The sequence below is a fragment of the Macaca nemestrina genome, chromosome 5 (assembly GCF_043159975.1).
Source record: "Macaca nemestrina isolate mMacNem1 chromosome 5, mMacNem.hap1, whole genome shotgun sequence".
NCBI lineage: Eukaryota > Metazoa > Chordata > Mammalia > Primates > Cercopithecidae > Macaca > Macaca nemestrina.
In genome coordinates this window covers 147954190-147972337 of record NC_092129.1, presented here as the reverse complement: position 1 = coordinate 147972337, position 18148 = coordinate 147954190, and the positions used below count along the sequence as shown (strand labels likewise).

Sequence of the window (18148 nt, the reverse complement as noted above, 5' to 3'; positions counted from 1 at the left end):
CATAGGCACCTGGCAGTTGACTATTGCTGCTTTTTTTTAAATGAAGGAAACTTTAGTAGTTTTGTAAGAAATTCTCTCTCCAAAGTGCTTGATACTTTCACATATTGGAGATTGAAAAGCCGCTTCTGAAACTGATTGGGCAACACTTTGAAAGTTGGAATGAACAAGGTAATAAACCCCATGTTGTCTGTGGCTTCCTCAGACCAAAGATTGCAATGTGATATCCTCCAAGCTGATGTTCCTGTTGGATGACCTGCTCTGGGTGCTAACTGACTCACAGCTCAAGGCTATGATGAAGTATGCAGAGTCACTGAGTGAAGCCATGGAGAAGTCAGCCCAGCAAAGAAAGAGCCTGGCCCCTGAACCTGTACAGGTTAGAGATAAAACAGACACCCTTGGTGTGCTAGGGACTCAGTAGGCCAGACCTAACTCATACTAATGTAGGTGGAATCTAGACTTTATTTGGGAAATTTGTCGTTTACTTCTGGGTATTCATAGGCTTTGCCTGCACCTCTGATTTTTTATTTATTCTGTTCACTGAGTACCTCCAGTGTATTAAGTATACAGTGCTGGCCACTGGAGAAGAAAAATGGAATACACCTCTTGTTCCTGTCCTTGGGGGTCTCACTGTCTTGAAAGATGGACCATAAATGAGTTATTACAGTATGGTGTGATAAATGCTGTAATAGAATAAACAATATGCCATGAGAGCACAAAGAAGAGGCATCTCACTACACAGGCTGAAAGAGAGCATTTAGGGAAGACATCCTAGAGGAAATGTTTTAGCATCAGTCCACTGAGACCTGGTGGGCGAGAGCCGGGCGGGCAATTCAGAACTATGAACTGTATTCCAACAGTTATTAGATTAATTATAATTAGGCTTTGGGAGTTTGGGTGATATAATTGAAACAGACCTAAGTGAGCTACTAGGCCAACAGTTATGAGAGGGAAGGAACATCTTGCTAAACTGTGGTTTTCCTCAGGCTGGACCAAAGCTTAAAGAAAGCCTACAAAGGATCTTTTCAGGGTCTGGACTTCCTGTTTCTCTCTCTGTCACATGTAGATCACCCCACCAGCTCCCAGTGCCCAGCAGTCCTGGGCCCAGGCATTTGGTGGCAGCCAGGGCAACAGCAACAGCAGCAGCAGCCGCCTCAGCCAGTACTTTGAGAAATTTGATGTGAAAGAGTCCTCCTACCATCTGCTCATCTCCCGCCTGGACCTGCACATTTGTGATGATAGCCAGTCCCGAGAGCCAGGTACCCCATGAGGCCTGAGCCTGGGCTGGGTGGTCCACGTTACTGTCTAGTTCTGGGCAGAGCCTGGGGATGAAGGCTCTTTTTAAAAGACACTGTGGAGTACTTTGGTTGGCTTCCCTTAATCACAGGCATTCGTTGGGCCTCAGCCTTCCTGTGGTAGCCCTGTTTGTTTGAGGGCTGTTCAGCCTTTAGGGTGCAGTAGAACCACATGTCATACTTAATAAAATACAGATGTTGGGCCTGTCCCCAAATACCTCTAAATTAGAGTCTTCTGTGGTAGAGTTCAAGCAGTGTAAACTTTTTTTCCCCCTCACCAAAGTTCCTTAGGCAATCCTAATGCTTATCAGAGGTTGAAAACGACTGGGGTGAGATTTTAGGTAAGTAAATTCAACTATAGGAAACCTCAGAATTTTTAGATGTGGGATCAGTTTAATTATTTATTGTGCGTAAATGTTCTCTTCCCAAGCAAGGTTATGCTGTAATCTCGACATACTTAGAACAACTGGCATTATGTATATGTTTACATTTATTCAGAATGAAAAAAACTAATTGACTCATTGCTTTCCTTTATGAGCCGTGGGGAAATCACTTAATCTTCTGCTTAACCTGTTTGAGTTTCCACATTCATGAAACTGAGTTAAATCATGTCTCACTCATTTACCTCAAAAGATGTTGTCAGCTGGGTGCGGTGGCTCAAGCCTGTAATCCCAGCACTTTGGGAAGCCGAGACGGGCGGATCACGAGGTCAGAAGATCGAGACCATCCTGGCTAACACGGTGAAACCCCGTCTCTACTAAAAAAATACAAAAAACTAGCCAGGCGGGCGCCTGTAGTCCCAGCTACTTGGGAGGCTGAGGCAGGAGAATGGTGTAAACCCGGGAGGGAGAGCTTGAAGTGAGCTGAGATCCGGCCACCGCACTCCAGCCTGGGTGACAGAGCGAGACTCCGTCTCAAAAAAAAAAAAAAAGTTGTTGTCAGGCTCAAATGAGCCAATATGCTGAATTTGGAGGACCTTGATTATAGGCTAATATTAAGTTTTATTACACTGCTGCTTGTTTCTTCAAAACTATCTCTGTGTTCCCTTTAAGCTCTCCTTTGCCATCAGCTCTTGGTTTTTGATGCTTACATATGGTATTAAATAGATTTTTCTCTTGCTGGCTTATCCTCTCTGAAGGCTTTGTTTACCTTATAATAAGATCTAGATTCACTGGCCAGGCACAGTGGCTCATGCCTGTAATCCCAATACTTTGGGAGGCTGAGGTGAGAGGATTGCTTGAGTTTAGTAGTTTGAGACCAGCCTGGGCAACATGGCAAAACCTTTCTCTACAAAAAATTTAAAAATTAGCCATAGATCAGCTACAGTGGCTCACACCTGTAGTCCTAACACTTTGGGAGGCTGAGGTGGGAGGATCGCTTAAACCCAGGAGTTTGAGACCAGCCTGGGCAATATAGTGAGACTCCATCTTTTAAAAAAGTAATTAGCCAGGTATGGTGGTGTGTCCCTGTAGTTCTAGCTACTCAGGAGGCTAAGGTGGGAGAATTGCTTGAGCCCAGGAGCTCGAGGTTGCAGTGAGGCATGATTTGTGCCACTACACTCCAGCCTGGGTGACACAGTGAAATCCTGGTTCAAAAAAAAAATCTTGACTCAGTTTCCTTGGGTGACCTGCCTATTCATTTCTTCTGGGGCATCAAGCAGCACTGCCTCTCCTGCTTGACTATTCCTTGGTCTTGAAGTTATTTCAACCCTCCTCTACTCTCATTCTGAAAGGAAAGAAAGGAGCAATGACAGTGCAAAGATTGTTTTTGCCACCACAGGAAATAATTTGCCACTCACTCATTTTGGAAGTTTGTTACTAAAACAAGTATTATTTTGTTTAGTTTTTTCTTCCAAGTGTTACCTAAAGGCTTTGGGTATTTTTTGCTTTGATTGTTTGTTTAGATTTTGTTTTTAATTGTTTCAGAAGTCCTAATTAAGAGTACACGATTGAGTTTCACCCTGTCACTTGATGAGGAATGTTTAGTACTGTTCTCTTCAAGTGCCAGAGTTCTGTAATCCATACAAAGATGTGAATGACTGTAGCTTTACCATTCATTTATTAAACTATGTTGATCTTTTTGGTGGAATTTGAGGAAGTGTTAGATGAGACATTTTAAAATACGGGAATAATTCGCAGCCTGCCATACCCAGGTGTGGTGTGGGGCGGAGATCAGGGAGAGTTCTTGTAACTCTGTCTGGGATTTGGGGAGAGAGGGGAAGGGATAACTAGGTAATATAGGAAGGGCTTCAAGACTTTCTGGAGTTGTTCTGTCCAGTACAGTAGCCACTAACCGCATGTGACTACTGGGCACTTGAAATGTGGCTGATTCCAATTGAAATGTTCTGTAAAGGTAAAATAAACATTGGATTTCAAAGATATGTGTGAGGTCCATGACTATGCCAAATGTCATGCCCAGGGTTAGGTTCCAGCCCATGCTGAGGTTGAGGGGAGTGGGTGGATGGGCAGATAGCTGAAAGAACACTTGGTCGGGGGGGCAGTGCGGATCGGGGGGTAGGCAGGTGAAACGTACTTTTATTTAGCAGCTAGCTCTCTCATCAACAGCTCTCTCACACTGTCCCAGCTGCTTGTTCCGGGTGCTCCCATACATAGAGCTGCGTGGGTGGCTCTCCCTTGCCTTCAGGGTGAGCAGCTTAACTCTTTCCCTCTGGGCACAACCCAGTTCCTGGCTCTCCCCTGCCTGTCTCCCAGACAGCCAGTCTCCTTTACAGGGGTCAGTAGCTTCACTCTCTCTGGGCACCAGCGCCTGCTCCCTTACAGGGGTCAGTAGCTTCACTCTCTCTGGGCGCCAGCGCCTGCACAAGAGCCGTGCCATGCTGTGCTGTGCCAAACTGAGCCCCAAGAGCTTAGCATCAGCAGGGCAGTTATGCCTTTTACAGACAAGAGTGGTACAGGGCCAAGGGATGGCCTTCCTATGTTTATGGCTACATGGCTGTGATAACAGGTGGAGTTATACGGTGCTCTAAACTTGCTGAGTCATGCAGGCCTGGACATCTGCCTAGGCATATTCCTTGACCAAAGCACATCCATGTACTTTACAATATGGTACCAAAAAAAGAGTGTAAACCACCTCAATAATTATTTTCATGTTGATTCTATGTTGAAATAACATTTGGGTATATTGGTTTAAATACATATTATTGGCCAGGCTTGGTGGCTCATGCCTATAATCCCAGCACTTTGGGAGGCCAAGGGCGGTGGATCACCTGAGGTCAGGGGTTCGAGACCAGCCTGGCCAACATGGTGAAACCCCGTCTCCACTTAAAAAACAAACAAACAAACAAAAAAACAAAAATTAGCTGGGCATGGTGGCAGGCACCTGTAATCCCACCTACACAGGAGGCTGAGGTAGGAGAATTGCTTGAACCCAAGAGGCGGAGGTTGCAGTGAGCCAAGATTGCACCATTGTGCTTCAGCCTGGGGGACAAGAGCGAGACTTCGTCTCCAAAAATAAATAAATATAAATAAATAAATAAATATTATTACCATTAATTTCACTTTTTATTTTTATTTTTTGAGACAGAGTTTCGCTCTGTTGCTCAGGCCAGAGTGCGGTGGCGCAATCTCGGCTCACTGCAAGCTATGCCTTCCGGGTTCACACCATTTTCCTGCCTCAGCCTCCCGAGTAACTGGGACTATAGGCGCCTGCCATCATGCCTGGCTAATTTTTTTGTATTTTTAGTAGAGGTGGAGTTTCACTATGTTGGCCAGGCTGATCTTGAACTCCTGACCTCAAGTGATCTGCCCACTTCAGTCTCCCAAAGTGTTGGGATTACAGGCATGAGCCAGTGTGCCCAGCCCCAGTCTATATTTCTATTAGATATCATTACTTTAGAATTATCTGTCCAATATGGTGTTAAATTGCCACATGCAGCTATTTACATTAAAATGAAAATTACAATTAAAAGTTCATTTTCATGTTAATTAAAATTAAAATTAGTTCTTTATTTGCTCTAGCCACATTTCAATTGCTCAGTATAGTCTATAAGCCATAGAACACCTCCATCATCACAGAAAGTTCTTTGGACAGTGCTGCTCTAGAGACTACTTGAAGGCTACACCTGCTGCTTTTTTAAAATTAAGGGGTATGATAGCCTGGATGTTGGAGCTGCTGACTAACATGTTCACCTATCCCTTGGTATTAGAGGTGAAATGATCGGAAACTGGATGGGTCATTGGGGTCAGCACTGTCTTGAGGTGGGACAGGACTGTCTTTTAAAATCAAACTGGATGGCAAAGATAGAAGTAAGGCTTCCCCCAGAAAATAAAAAAAAGAAAAAAAATCAAACTGGAGCTCACATTTCAGGCTTCTGAGAGAAGATTGGTGGTTGATAGGGAAGAGAGTACCACCTGCTTTTTAACTGTTTTCTCTTAGGGTAAAGCCTGTTAGCCAAAAACTTTCCTTATTTCTCTTTTTTAAGGGCAGGCTATCCTCTTCCCACTAGTTCACTAGAGAATTATAGTCATTTATATACACTATTTACCATTTATGTCTCATATATGATTATGTGTTTACAATTAGATATGTCGATAATTGTTAATTATACTTGATTCCAATTCTACACCATACTATAATATGCTCATTCCATGTAGTTTATTGTTCTTTTAGCTCTAAGCAACTCCAGCAGAGGAAGCATGGTTGTGGAACCTTCTTCCTCCAGTAGCCTAGGTTATGCATTTTCAGCTGAGATGATATCACCCCAAACAGGTGAAAATTGGCTCTTTTCTTTGAAGCTGTATTGAGGTGCAGTCTCATACCATACCGTTCATCCATTTACAATATATAACTCAGTGTTTTTTGATATATTCATAGGGTTGTATAACCATCTCAATGATCTAATTTTAGAACATTTTGTTTCTCCTAAAAGAAACCCTGAATCCATTTGCTGTCACACCCCATTTCGAATTTCTAAGCAACCACTAATCTATTTTTGATATTTGCCTAGTCCGGAAATTAAAAATTGGTTTCAGGGGTGCAGTGGGGCTCTTAGATAGAACAATCATCTGTGGCCCTCTAAAGCTTAACCCATCCAGGCATGGTGGCTCACACCCGTAATCCCAGCACTTTGGGAGGCTGAGATGGGAAGATTGCTTGAGCCCAGGTGTTCTATTTTTTTAAAAAAATTAAAAAGTAAAAAATAAAGTTTAACCTGACTGACAAAATTTTATTCCTTAGTACTTAATTTATCTCACTGAGTTTTCTTGGGTATTACGTGAGCAGCATTGACAGTGAGTTCATGGAAGATACACAAAATGTGTGGAAGATCAGTGTTACAAACTATGACAAGCAGATGGCTGTGGTTAGAGGACTTTCTCTCAATCAATTGCTCCATCTCAAAGTTATATGGTGAGAGGTGGCCTGCAACTGCCTGTTGGCTGCCGTTGGCTGCTTTGCTAGTGTTACTTATGTTTGATCCTCAGTACTTTTGTGATTTGAACTTTGAGTATTACATGAAAATACTTTATTTTAAAATTTTATTTACTTATTTTTTTGAAACAGGGTCTTGTTCTGTTGCCCAGTTTGGAGTGTCATGGCATGATCATAATTCACTGAAGCCTCAACTTCCCAGACTCAAACGATCTTCCCACCTCAGCCTCCCAAGTAGCTGGGACTACAGGCATGTGTCACCACACCTGGCTAATTTTTGTATTTTTTGTAGAGATGAGGTCTTGCTGTGTTACCAGGGCTGGTCTTGAACTCCTAAGCTCAAGCTATCCTTTTGCCTCGGCCTCCCAAAATGTTGGGATTAAGGGTGTGAGCCACTGCATCTGGTCTATGTTATTTTTATTTTTGTTTTTGTTTTTTTTTTTGCCCACATGTCTATATACAATTCAGAAAATAGTTTGTTTTATTATTCTGTAAAAGTTATTCAGTTCATCGTTAAGTTAATCAAGTGCTGAAAAAATGTTGACACTATCTGAATGAGTAATAGTTTAAAAGTTATTTTCTTTTTACTTTTTAATTTTTATGGATAATAGGTTATATGTTTATGGGATACAGGAGATATTTTCATACAGGCATACAATATGTAATAATCACATCAAGGTTAATTGGTTATCTATCACCTCAAGCATTTATTATTTATTTGTGTTACAAACATTCTAATTTTACTCTTTTAGTTATTTTTTTTTTGTTTTTTTTTTATTTTTTGAGACAGAGTCTAGCTTAGTCGCCCAGGCTGGAGTGCAGTGGTGTGATCTTGGCTCACTGCAAGCTCCGCCTCCCGGGTTCACGCCATTCTCCTGCCTCAGCCTCCCAAGTAGCTGGGACCACAGGTGCCCACCGCCACGCCCGGCTAATTTTTTGCATTTTTAGTAGAGACAGGGTTTCACCATGTTAGCCAGGATGGTCTCGATCTCCTGACCTTGTGATCCACCCGCCTCGGCCTCCCAAAGTGGTGGGATTACAAGCGTGAGCCACCGCGCCCGGCCTCTTTTAGTTATTTTTAAATGTACAATAAATTATTGTTGACTTAGGTTGCTTCCAAATCTTGGCTATTATGAATAGTGCTGCAGTAAACATGAGAGTGCAAATATCTCTTGGGCATACTGATTTCATTTCCTTTGGAAAAATACCCAGTAGTAGGATTGCTGGATCATACGGTAGTTCTATCTTTAGTTTTTTGAGGAACCTCCATACTCTTCTCCATAGTAGTTATACTAATTTACATTCCCACCAACAGTGTCCAGGGGTTCCCTTTTCTTTACATCTTTGCCACCATTCGTTTTTGCCTGTGTTTTGAATAAAAGCCATTTTTACTGGGGTAGGATGACATCTCATTGTAGTTTTATTTTGTTTTGTTTTGTTTTTTTTTTTTGAGACAAAGTCTCACTCTGTTGCCCAGGCTGGAGTGCAGTGGCGCAATCTCAGCTCACTGCAAGCCCCACCTCCCAGGTTCACGCCATTCTCCTGCCTCAGCCTCCCGAGTAGCTGGGACTACAGGTACTCACCACCATGCCTGGCTAATTTTTTTTGTATTTTTAGTAGAGACGGGGTTTCACCATGTAAGCCAGGATGGTCTCGATCTCCTGACCTCATGATGCACCCACTCCGGCCTTCCAAAGTGTTTGGGATTACAGGCGTGAGCCACCGCGCCAAGCCTGGTTTGTTTTTGAGACAGAGTCTTGCTGTGTTGCCCGGGCTGGGGTGCAGTGACAAGATGTCAGCTTACTGCAACCTCTGACTCTGGGATTACAGGCACTCATGACCATGACAGGCTAATTTTTGTATTTTTAGTAGATAGGATTTCACTATGATGGCTGGGCTGGTGTTGAAATCCTGGTTTCAAGTGATCCACCTGCCTCAGCTTCCCAAAGTGCTAGAATTACAGGCATGAGCCGCTGTACGCAGCCTCATTGTGGTTTTGATGTTCATTTCTCTAGTGACCCATGATATTGAGCACTTTTTCATATGCCTATTTGCCATTTGTATGTCTTCTTTTGACAAATGTCTATTCAGGTCTTTTGCCCATTTTTAATTGGATTATTAGATTTTTTTTTCCTGTTAAGTTCCGTATTTATTTTGGTTATTAATCCCTTGCCAGATGAATAGTTTGCAAATGTTTTCTCCCGTTGTGTGGGTTGTCTCTTCACTTTGTTGACTGCTTCTTTTTCGGTGCAGAGGCTTTTTAACTTAATGTCATCCCACTTGTCCATTTTTGCGATGGTTGCTTGTACCTTGGGAGCATTACTCAAGAAATCTTTGTCCAGACCAATGTTGTGGAGAGTTTCCCCAGTGTTTTCTTGTAGTAGTTTCATAGTTTGAGGCCTTAGACTTAAGTATTTAATCCATTTTGATTTGATTTTCATGTATGGCAAGAGATAGGGGTCTAGTTTCATTCTCCTACATATGGATATCCAGTTTTCCTAGAACCAGTTATTGAAAAGACCATCCTTTCCCCAATGTATGTTCTTAATACCTTTGTCAGTAATGAGTTCACTGTAGATGTAGATGCATGGATTTGTTTCTGAGTTCTTTATTTTGTCCATTAGTCTGAATGTCTGTTTTTATGTCATGCTGTTTTGGTTATAGCACCGTAGTATAATTTGAAGTCAGGTAACATGATTCCTCCAGTTTTGTTCTCTTTGCTCAGCTGGCTTTGGCTATTCTGTTTTCTTTTTTTGTGTGTGTGGTTCCATATACATTTTAGGATTATTTTTCCCATTTCTGCGAAGACTATCATTGGTATCTATTTTTGTTTTGAGAGAGGGTCTTGCTTTGTTGCCCAGGCTGGATTGCAGTGGTACAATCATGACTCACTGCAGCCTCAACCTCCTAGGCTTAAGTGATCCTCCCACTTCAGCCTCCTGAATAGCTGGGACTACACGTGCACACCACCATGCCTGGCTAATTTTTACATTTTTTATAGAAATGCGGTCTCCCTGTGTCATCCAGTCTGGAGTCATTGGTATTTTGATAGGGATTGCATTGAAGCTGTAGGTTGCTGGGGTGGTATAGGCAATGTTGATTCTCTAATCCATGAACATGGAATATCTTTCCATTTTTTTGTGTCCAGTTTTTTTTTCTTTTCTTCCTTCGTTCCCTCACTCCCCCTTCCCTCCTCTCCCCTCCCCTTCCCTGCTTTCCTTACTTCCACTTTTTTGAGACAGAGCCTCGCTCTGTCACCCAGGCTGGAGTGCAGTGGTGCAATCTCAGCTCACTGCATCCTCCACTTCCCGGGTTCAAGCGATTCTCCTGCCTCAGCCTCTGGAGTAGCTGAGATTACAGGCACCTACCACCACGCCTGGCTAATTTTTGTAGTTTTAGTAGAGATGGGGTTTCACCATGTTGGCCAGGCTGGTCTCGGACTCCTGACCTCAAGTGATCCACCTGCCGATCCACCTGCCTTGGCTTCCCAAAGTGCTGGGATTACAGGCATGAGCCTAGCCCTCCTCAATTTCTTGCATCAGTGTTTTAATAGTTTTGTTATAGAGATCTTTCACTTCTTTGGTTAATTTTATTCCTATAAACTTAGGAATTGTAAATGAGGTTACTCTCTTGATTTCTTTTTAAGATTGTTTGCTGTTGGCATATTGAAATGCTACTGATTTTTGTGTATTGATTTTATATTCTGCAACTTTACTGAATTTGTTTATTGGTTCTGATAGTTTTTTGGTGGAGTCTTTAGATTTTTTCAAATATAAGAGATCATATCATCTGCAAACAAGGATTATTTGACTTCTTCCTTTCCAATTTGGATACTCTGTTCTTACTGTTGTCTGGTTGCTGTAGCTAGGACTTCCAATACTATGTCGAATAACAGTGGTGAAAGTGGGCCTCCTTATCTTGTTTCATATCTTAGATAAAGGCTTTCAGTTTTCCCCCATTGAGTATGATAATAGGTACAAGTCTGTTGTATATGTGTTTTATTATGTTGAGTTATGTTCCTTCCATACACAGTTTTTGGAAGGTTTCTCTCATGAGGGATGTTGAATTTTATCAAGTGCTTTTTCAGTATCAGGTAAAATGATCATATATTTTTGTTCTTCATTCTGTGATATGTTGTATCTTATAGATTGTTTTGCATATTTGGATCATCCTTGAATCCCTGGGATAAATCCCAGTTGGTCAGGGTGAATGGTCTTTATAATGTGTGGTTGAATTCCATTTGCTAGTATTTTTTTAAGGATTTTTGCATCAGTGTTCATCAGGAAGATTAGCTTGTAGTTTTCTCTTTTCTTTTTCTTTTTTTTTTTTTTTCCCCAAGAACACTGTGATGTAGGAAGTTTTCTTTTTGATGTGTCTTTGTCTGATTTTGTTATCGGGGCATACTGGCTTCACAGAATGATTCTGGAAGTATTCCTTCCTCCTCTGTTTTTTTGGAATAGTTTGAATAGGATAGGTATTAGTTCTTCTTTAAATGTTTGGCAAAATTCAGCAGTGAAGCTATCGGGTCTTGGGCTTTTCTTTGCTGGGAGACTTTTTATTATACCTTTGATCTCATTACTTGCTGTTGTCTGTTCGGGTTTTGGATTTCTTCATGGTTTGATCTTGGTAGGCTGTATATAGCTAAGCATTTATCCTTTTTGTCTAGGTTTTCCAATTTATTGCTCATGGTAGTCTTTACTGATTTTTTGGATTTCTGCAGTATTGGTTGTAGTGTCTCCTTTTTCATCTCTCATTTTATTTATTTGGGTCTTCTCTCTTTTTTCTTAGTCTGGGGAAAAGTTTGTCAATTTTGTTTATCTTTTCAAAAAAACTTTTTATTTTGTTGATCTTTTCTATTGTTTTTGTTTCATTTATTTCTGCTTGATCTTTTTTATTTATTATTATTTATTTTCTTCTATTAATTTTGGATTTGGTTTGTCCTTGCTTTTCTAGTTCTTTAAGATGTATCAAGAGGTTATGTACTTGAAATTTTTCTACTTTTCTTTTTTTCCTTTCTTCTTCTTTTTTTAAATTTTTTCGAGAGAGCCTTACTCTGTCACCCAGGCTGGATACAGTGGTGCAATCTCGGCTCACTGCATCATCTGCCTCCTGGGCTCAGATGGTCCTCCAACCTCAGCCTCCTAACTAGCTGAGACTACAGACATGCACTACCACGCCAGGCTAATTTTTTTTTTTTTTTTCTGTAGAGATGAGATTTTGCCGTGTTGCCCAGGCCTGTCTCGAACTCCTGGACTCAAGGGATCTGCCTGCCTTGGCCTCCCAAAATGCTAGGATTATAGGCTTGAGCCCGGGAGGTAAAGGCTGCAGTGAGCCATGATTGCACCAGTGCATTCCAGCCCAGGCAACAGAGCAAGACCCTGTCTCAAAAAAAAAAAAAAAAAAATTCAGGGCTGGGTGCGGTGACTCATGGCTGCAATCCCAACACTTTGGGAGGCCGGGGGGGGGGCAGATTACTTGAGGTCAGGAGTTCAAGACCAGCCTGGCTAACAAGGCAAAATCCTGTTTCTACTAAAACTACAAAAATTAGCTTGGCGTGGTGGCAGGTGCCTGTAATCCCAGCTACTTGGGAGGCTGAGGCAGGAGAATCGCTCGAACCTAGGAGGTAGAGGTTGCAATGAGCCAAGATCGTGCCATTGCACTCCAGCCTGGGCGACAGAGTGAGACTCGGTCTCAAAAAAAATATATATATATATGTGTGTGTGTGTGTGTATATATGTATATAAATATATGTGTATATATGTGTGTATATATATGTGTATATGGGGGTGTGTGTGTGTGTATATATATATGTAACTATTTCCTTCTCTTTTTTTAGTTTTAATTTGCATGGAATACCTTTTTCCATCCCTTTATTTTTCAGTCCATTTGTGTCTTTGTAGGTGAATTGTGTTTCTTGTAGGGAACATATCATTGGGTTTTGTTTTTTAATCTATTCAACCATTCTATGTCTTTTGATTGGAGTGTTTAGTCTATTTACATTCAATGTTATTATTGATAAGTAAGGACTTGTTCCTGTCATTTAATTTGTTTTCTGGTCTTCTTTTCCTTCTGACTTTCCTTCCTGTCTTCCTTTCTGTGAAGGCGATTTCCTCTAGTGCTACATTTTAATTTCTTGCTTTTTTTTTTTGTGCATCTGTTGTACATTTTTTCTTTTTTTGGTTTTGGAGACAAAGTCTTGCTCTGTCACCCAGGCTGGAGTGCAGTGGCATGGTCTCAGCTCACTGCAACCTCCGCCTCCTGGGTTCAAGCAATTCTTGTGCCTGAGCCTCCTGAGTAGCTGGGATTACAGGCATGCACCACTGCACCCAGCTAAGTTTTGTATTTCCAGTAGAGACGGGGTTTCGCCATGTTGGCCAGGCTGGTCTCAAACCCGTGGCCTCAAGTGATGCACCTGTCTTGGCCTTCCAAAGGACTACAGGCATGCACCACCACAACTGGCTAATTATAGGCGTGAGCCACTGCACCCAGCCAGTTTGTTTTTTATTTGAAATTACCACGAGGCTTACAAATAACATCTTATACCCCATTATTTTAAACTGATGACAACTTAGCACTGATTACAAAAACAAACCAACTAACAAACAAGCAAAGAGGAAATTAACAAAAACTCTAACTTCATCTCCCTGGTTTTTAACTTTTTGTTGTTTTTCTTTATATTTTATTATACTGTCTGTGTCTTGAAAAGTTGTTGTAGTTATTTTTGATAGGTTCATCTTTTAGTCTTTCTATTCAAGATATGAGTAGTTCATACACCATAATCAGAGGGTCATAATATTCTGTATTTGTCTCTGTAATTATTATTTTCAGTGAGTTTTATACCATCAGATGATTTCTTATTGCTCGTTAACGTCCTTTTCTTTCAGATTGAAGAACTCCCTTTTGCATTTCTTGTAGGACACATCTGGTGTTGATGAAATCCCTCAGCCTTTTCTGTTTGGGAAAGTATTTCTCCTTCATGTCTGAAGCATATTTTCATGGATATACTATTCTAGGATAAAAATTTTTTCCTGGTCTGGCGCAGTGGCTCATGCCTGTAATCCCAGCTCTTTGGGAGGCTGAGGCAGGCAGATCACTGAGGTTGGGAATTCGAGACAAGCCTGACCAACATGGAGAAACCCTGTCTCTACTAAAAAAAAATACAAAATTAGCTGGGCATGGTGGTACATTCCTGTAATCCCAGCTACTCGGGAGGCTGAGGCAGGAGAATCGCTTGAACCTGGGAGGTGGAGGTTGTGGTGAGCTGAGATCGTGCCACTGCACTCCAGCCTGGGCAACAAGAGCAAAACTCAGTCTCAAAAAAAAAAAAAAAAGTTTTTTTCCTTCATTACTTTAAATATTTCATTCCTCTCTCTCCTAGCAGACTGAGAAGTCTGCTGCCAGACATATTGAAGCTCCTTTGAATGTTACTCAAGGCCCAAGAGCTCTTCAGTCAACTTGTGGTGAATGCTCTCAGGTCTGGGTCTCTCCTTTCAGGGCAGTGGGCCCCGCTCTGGCCCAGGGCAGGTCCAGAGATGTCATCTAGGAGCTAAGGCCTGGAATCGGGGACCCTAGGAGCCTACTTGGTACACTACCCCACTATGGCTGAGCTGGTACCCAGCTGCAAGACAAAGTCCCCTTTTCTCTTCTCTCTTCTTTCCTCAAGCAGGAGTCGTCTCTCCTTGTGGCCACCACAAGTAAGAGTGCACCAGATCACACCTGAAGCCAGCACAGCCCTGGGTCTCAACCAAGGCCCATGGCGAATACTGTCTAGGTGCTGCTCATGTTTATTCAAGGCCCAAGGGCCTTTTAGTCAGCAGGCGATGAATCCCTCCAGGACTGGGTCCTTCCCTTCAAGGCAGTGGGTTCCATTCGGACCCAGGATCTGTTGTATCTAGAAATGTCATCTGGGAGCTAGAGGCCTCGAATGGGGGCCTCAGGACTCTGCCTGGGGCCCTGTTCTATAATGGTTGAGCTGGTATCCAAATCGCAAGACAAAGTCCTCTGTATCCACCCCTCTCCTGTCCTCTCCTCAAGTGCAGGAAGCAGTCTCTCCCAGAGCTGCAAACTGTGCTGCATGGGGTTGCGGGAGGGGTGATGCAAGCATTCCTTTGGCTATCGCAGCTGATGTTTCGCTAGGTCACTTGCACCCCAAGTCCACTGGCTCTGATCCCAGCATAGCACCAATAGTTGCTCAGGAATTAACAATCCTTGTGGCTTTTCAAATTTCTTAAGGATCCTAGAGCACTTTAGCATGCAGTGGTAGGGCTAGCCAGAACTCAGGTAATAACCTCTAATAACCTCCGGGATGGATGATTCCTCTCTGACTAGGGCTGGTCTAAATGCTCTGTGGGCACTGGCAGAATTCTGCCCTGTGTTGGCTTTCTGCTGTGACAGCACTGAGTTCCAATGCAAAGTCCCATAATTACTATGAGGTCTCTCCCCGAAGCACACGGATGCTGTCTGTGCCATGAGGCCACTGCCAGGAGACTAGGGGTAGAGTGGTGTCGGCAATTCAAGACTGTCTTTTCTGCCTTCTTTGGTGCATCTTTCTGTAATATGATGTTAAAACTGGGTACTGTGATCACTCATCTGAGTTTTGGTTCTTATGAAGATGATTTCCTGTGTGGATAGTTATTTTTCATTTGTTTTTTGCGACGGGGTCTTGCTCCATTGCCAAGCAGGCTAGAGTGCAGTTGTGCAATGACAGCTCACTGCAGTAAACTCTCAGGCTCAGGGGATCCTCCTGCCTCAGCCTTCTGACTGAGGCTAGGACTCCCGACTGGGACTACAGGCATGCCCCACCATACTCAGCTATTTTTAAAATTTTTTTTGTGTGGCAGGGGGAGCGGTTTTGCCCTGTTTTCCAGGCCCACCTCAGCCTTCCAAAATGCTGAGATTACAGGAATGAGCCACCATGTCCAGCCTGGATAGTTGTTCAATTTGATGTTCTTGCTGGATAATCACTGGAGGGGATGTGTTTGGCCATCTTGCTCTACCTCCTCCTCTAAAAGTTCTTTTCTTTTCTTTCTGTTTTTTTTTTTTTGACAGTCTTGCTCTGTCACCTAGGCTGGAGTACAGTGATGCCATCTCACTCAGCTCACTGCATCCTCTGCCTCCCAGGTTCAAATGATTCTCCTACCTTAGCCTCCTGAGTAGCTGGGATTACAGGCATGTGCCAATAAGTCCTGCTAATTTTTGTATTTTTAGTAGAGATGAGCTTTCACCATGTTGGCCAGGCTGAGTCTCGAACTCCTGACCTCAAGTGATGCACCCGCCTCGGCCTCCCAAAGTGCTGGGATTATAGGCATGAGCCACAGTGCCTGGCCAGGTATTTTCTTATATCTAGCAAAAGTTAAAGGTTATGTTCACTAAAAATAATTTTAAGAGATTAAAATTTTTGGCTGGGTGTGGTGGGTTATGCTTGTAATCCCCACACTTTGGGAGGCCGAGACAGGTGGATCACAAGGTCAGGAGTTGGAGAGCAGCCTGACCAACATGGTGAAACCCCATCTCTACTAAAAATAGAAAAATTAGTAGGGCATGGTGGTGCATGCCTATAATCCCAGCTACTCAGGAGGCTGAGGCAGGAGAATCGCTTGAACCCAGGAAGTGGAGGTTGCAGTGAGCCGAGATAGTGCCACTGCACTCCAGCCTGGGCAACAGAGTGAGACTCTGTCTCAAAAAAAAAGAAAAAAAATTAAAAATTTTTAATTGTTTTTCATTTGCTGAAAAAAATTAGAATATTTAAAATTTTGATTATATTGCTGTTATATATTTATATAAGTTGATCTTTTGCATGTTTAACTTGAGACATTATAATATATACATAAAACTAAAACTTAGCAAATATAGTTGTGAAGTTAAATATTAATATCTTTTTAAAATGTTAATTTAACTTTTAACTTAAAAATTATTTCGCATTTTGTAACCCAGTAATGAATAAAAAGAGCATGCTTTATACATATTCTTTTTAAAATGTTAAAGCATATATATATATACACATATAGTACATTAACATGTATTTGTGGTATTAACATTTCATGGAGAGAGGGCAATTAGGAAAAAAATATCTTAAAAGCCAACTTGGGGTGATTATGAAGGGTTGAGAAACAGAAACACTGTATAGGGGTCTCTCTTGTTAGGAGAATTTGGGATGGCAAAATGTCGATTGGATGGAAATGACCTTACTGGTTGAAGGTATGCAAGCTTACACCTAGAGAGTTCCATGGTATTTCCCTTCATGCATTTCTGTGGTGTTTTCTCTTATATTTTTGAGCATCTACTACTTACAAGGCTCTATGCTAGATATACTAGTAGGAGACAGGCTGGAAGTTGAATAGGGTGACCCAGACAATACACACATGTGGAATACATCGTTTCTACTTTTACAGTTCTTTAGTCTAATTGGAGAGAGATGATAGAAACACGGAAAATTCATTCATTTAGTAAGAATTAAATGCAAATTCATGGTAAACATAGTGTAATGTTTGGCTTATTGCTAAAAATTTCAGTTTACCTATAATATTCTATGTGTTTGTTTTATAATGTCCCTGTTTGTGTAGTGTTTTTAGCATTCCGTGGTACTTTGTATGTATAGTATATAATCATTGTCTAATGTAACAGCTTTAGCTCTGAGGCCAGGATATGAAAGGAAATGATGTAGGTTATGTTTTGGGGGAATTTGGCTTCTGCCTCTTCGTGTGTTGTATTGAGGGGAAATAAAACTGGGATTGGAGAAACAGTCAAGGCTGTAGAGTGTGTCTGGGAAATCTAGGACTGCAATTTCTGAATCCTGAGTTTGGTGGTTTCTTTTGCCTTTCTGGAAGTCTGGCAACCATTTACAGAAACAATGGAATATACTTTCTTTTGGATCTTTTAGAGCATGTCCATTGGCTGTTGTAACTCAAAAGAGGGCCTCAGCCTTGCAAATCACCTCGCATCGTGGCCTCTTGGCCGTACTGTGTTATCAGCCGGGCTTTGAAGCCGGTCCTTAAGAGGACTTCTGCATGCTTTAGTTGGTGTTTTGGCCTCTTTGTTCCTTCCACTGCCATTCACCTGTATTTTTATTTTATAGGTGTCTCTGCAAACAGACTCATGGGTGGTGCCATGCAGCTTACCTTCCGCAAGATGGCGTTTGACTATTACCCTTTCCACTGGGCAGGTTAGGAAAACTCTGAATGGGGCCAATTCTAGCATAGCCCAAAATATTGAGGGCAGATTCCTGGATTCATCCCTGACTGCTTAACAGGAGGTTGCCAGAGATTGCAGTGCATGCTCAGAGGGGTGTTGGAGATACCCCTCTTCAAGAGGACATCTGGAAACTTGCAGCTTCCACTGTTGATGATTCTTTATGAGTAATGAGAGAAAGTGAGTAGGGGAGATATCTGAGGCCTGAGATATTGCTTTTGATTCTACTCTCAGCCCCTCGCTTCCACTAGTATTAGAGCCTCTCCAGTAGTCCATAGTCA

The 18148-nt window shown here is 42.1% G+C and overlaps 1 protein-coding gene across 1 annotated transcript in view; it reads left to right on the top strand.

The window, feature by feature from the left end:
• BLTP3A (bridge-like lipid transfer protein family member 3A) overlaps nucleotides 1-18148 on the top strand; it is a 77654-nt gene that overhangs the window by 43040 nt on the left and 16466 nt on the right. The window contains exons 7-9 of the mRNA XM_011729168.3: nucleotides 203-373; nucleotides 1064-1256; nucleotides 17755-17841. Coding sequence (XP_011727470.2) covers nucleotides 203-373; nucleotides 1064-1256; nucleotides 17755-17841 — 451 coding nt within the window. The remainder of the gene's footprint in view (nucleotides 1-202; nucleotides 374-1063; nucleotides 1257-17754; nucleotides 17842-18148) is intronic.